A 2,275-nucleotide genomic window follows, 5' to 3' on the forward strand; every position below is an offset into this window, starting at 1 on the left:
TCCTGTTTCCTCTTTGTTTCCTCTGAACCAGCTGACGGAACAGCTGAACCAGGTGAGTGCTCACCTGAAGTCGGCCTCCTGCTCCGTCGTCCCGACGACAAAAGGAACGTCGCTGTGGTTTCCTTTCTTCTCCCACACCTGGAAAGGTGGAGCTTCCAGGACGTAGCCGTCCACCACGGCCACCGGGCCGACGAGGCGCCCTCGGACGGGGAGGTCCATCATCTCATCTGCTGCCCAGGAGGGGAACTCCTGCCATGGGACCGCCTGGGGGGGCAGAGTTTTATATTTTAGAAACTTTGAGAAGGTTAGAGGCCTCGGGGAAGACCCAGGACTAGGTGGAGGGACGTCCAGCTGGGAGGAGGCCTCGGGGGAAGACCCAGGACTAGGTGGAGGGACGTCCAGCTGGGAGGAGGCCTCGGGGAAGACCCAGGACTAGGTGGAGGGACGTCCAGCTGGGAGGAGGCCTCGGGGAAGACCAGGACTAGGTGTAGGGACGTCCAGCTGGGAAGCCCTCGGGAAGACCCAGGACTAGGTGGAGGGACGTCCCTGCGGGAGGAGGCCTCGGGGAAGACCCAGGACTAGGTGGAGGACGGGGTCCAGCTGTGAGGAGGCCCAGGGTAAGACCCAGGACTAGGTGGAGGGACGTCCAGCTGGGAGGAGGCCTCCAGTGAAGCCCCCATGACTAGGTGGAGGGACATCTAGCTGGGAGGAGGCCTCGGGGAGACCCGAGACTAGGTGGAGGACGTCTAGCTGGGAGGAGGCCTCGGGAAGACCCGGGACTAGGTGAGGGACGTCCATCTGGGAGGCCTCGGGGAAGACCCAGGACTAGGTGAGGGACGTCCACTGGGAAGAGGCCTCGGGGAAGACCCAGGACTAGTTGGAGGACGTCCAGCTAGGAGGAGGCCTCGGGGAAGACCCAGCCTAGGTGGGGGACGTCCAGCTGGGAGAGGCCTCAGAAGACCCAGGACTGGTGGAGGGACGTCCAGCTGGAGGAGGCCTCCAGAAGACCCAGGACTAGTGGAGGGACATCTAGCTGGGAGAGGCCTCGGGGAACCCAGGACTGGTGGAGGGACGTCACTGGAGGAGGCCTCGGGGAAGACCCGGACTAGGTGGAGGGACGTCCAGCTGGAGGAGGCCTCGGGGAAGACCCAGGACTAGGTGGAGGGACGTCCAGCTGGGGGGGAGGGGGGGGGGGACTATGGCTTTTTCACTTTGTAAACCTATAACTGCACAAAAGAGATGCCTAACAATAAAGGAAATGGTAAAGCATAATATGAGCACTTTAAAGTTTCTTCTTACTGACGGGCTTCTATGTTATTTCATTTCATAAAACTCATCATTCATAATTAATCCGGAGGTTTTAGTGCGACGTCTTGAAATGGAGGCTCTTCTTTTTTTAAAATGACTAGTTATGCGTTTCTACAGAGAATAATCTCATTTTAATGAATCTTAACGGGGTTTTCAGAGCGAAGTTGTGGAATACATTTGTGAAGTTATGGCTGCAAATTTCATCTTCGGGAGTTTTAAATGTAAAAAATTAACCGAAAAAAAAGTTTCCTATCCACTTCCTTCGTTTACAGTCACAGTAAAATTAAAACCTTTAACTCAGGTGCTCTAATACCTGGGTGTGACACTGTATAATCCATCAAATTGTCTCATTAAATTGCAAAGATGAGTTATGAATCAATTATTTTATGAAATCCTCAAACATTAAAGCGAATATTAGAAAGAGAATAACTTCCGTGCTGTGTCTTGTCTCTTATTAGCTTTCTAAAATGACTTTAATACACCAAAACTAAGTTGTGAGAGTCAGGGGTCAAAGAAGTCTCCGGATCCATTAGTAGACGTAGAAGTAGTCCTGCATTGAAAATGGTATTAAAGGTGCATATTACGTCTTTTCCACCAAGAAGTTCGGTGCTGGTTCGAGTCAGCCAAATATTGAAGCGGTTCTTTGCTTTTCCACACAAATAACCTGGTTCTGGGGCCAGAACACGGGTTACAGCTCAGCACCAACGTAGCACTGGTCTAGCGACAAGAACCGGGTGCTGTCAGTGGTGGGACCGGGTCTCGATGCTGTTTGTTGGAAATTGGGACCCGCCACGGAGGTACTTGCAGTGACGTTGTCAGGCTGTGGAAAAATCCAGCTGGTTCTTAGAAGAACTGGCGAGTAGAACAAGCACCGAACTGGCAACAGCACCAGAACCAGAACCAGCACCTGGTTAGCCTTGGTGGAAAAGACAATTTGACTTCCTGCTTGGTCCTCTGCGTGACGCTC

At 53.1% G+C, this 2,275-nt stretch overlaps 1 protein-coding gene across 1 annotated transcript in view; it reads right to left on the minus strand.

Annotated features, from left to right (window-relative positions):
* Positions 1-2,275, minus strand: part of si:ch211-71n6.4 (para-nitrobenzyl esterase) — a 25,812-nt gene that overhangs the window by 13,145 nt on the left and 10,392 nt on the right. The window contains exon 6 of the mRNA XM_032519025.1: positions 65-264. Coding sequence (XP_032374916.1) covers positions 65-264 — 200 coding nt within the window. The remainder of the gene's footprint in view (positions 1-64; positions 265-2,275) is intronic.

Source organism: Etheostoma spectabile, chromosome 1 (genome assembly GCF_008692095.1).
Source record: "Etheostoma spectabile isolate EspeVRDwgs_2016 chromosome 1, UIUC_Espe_1.0, whole genome shotgun sequence".
NCBI lineage: Eukaryota > Metazoa > Chordata > Actinopteri > Perciformes > Percidae > Etheostoma > Etheostoma spectabile.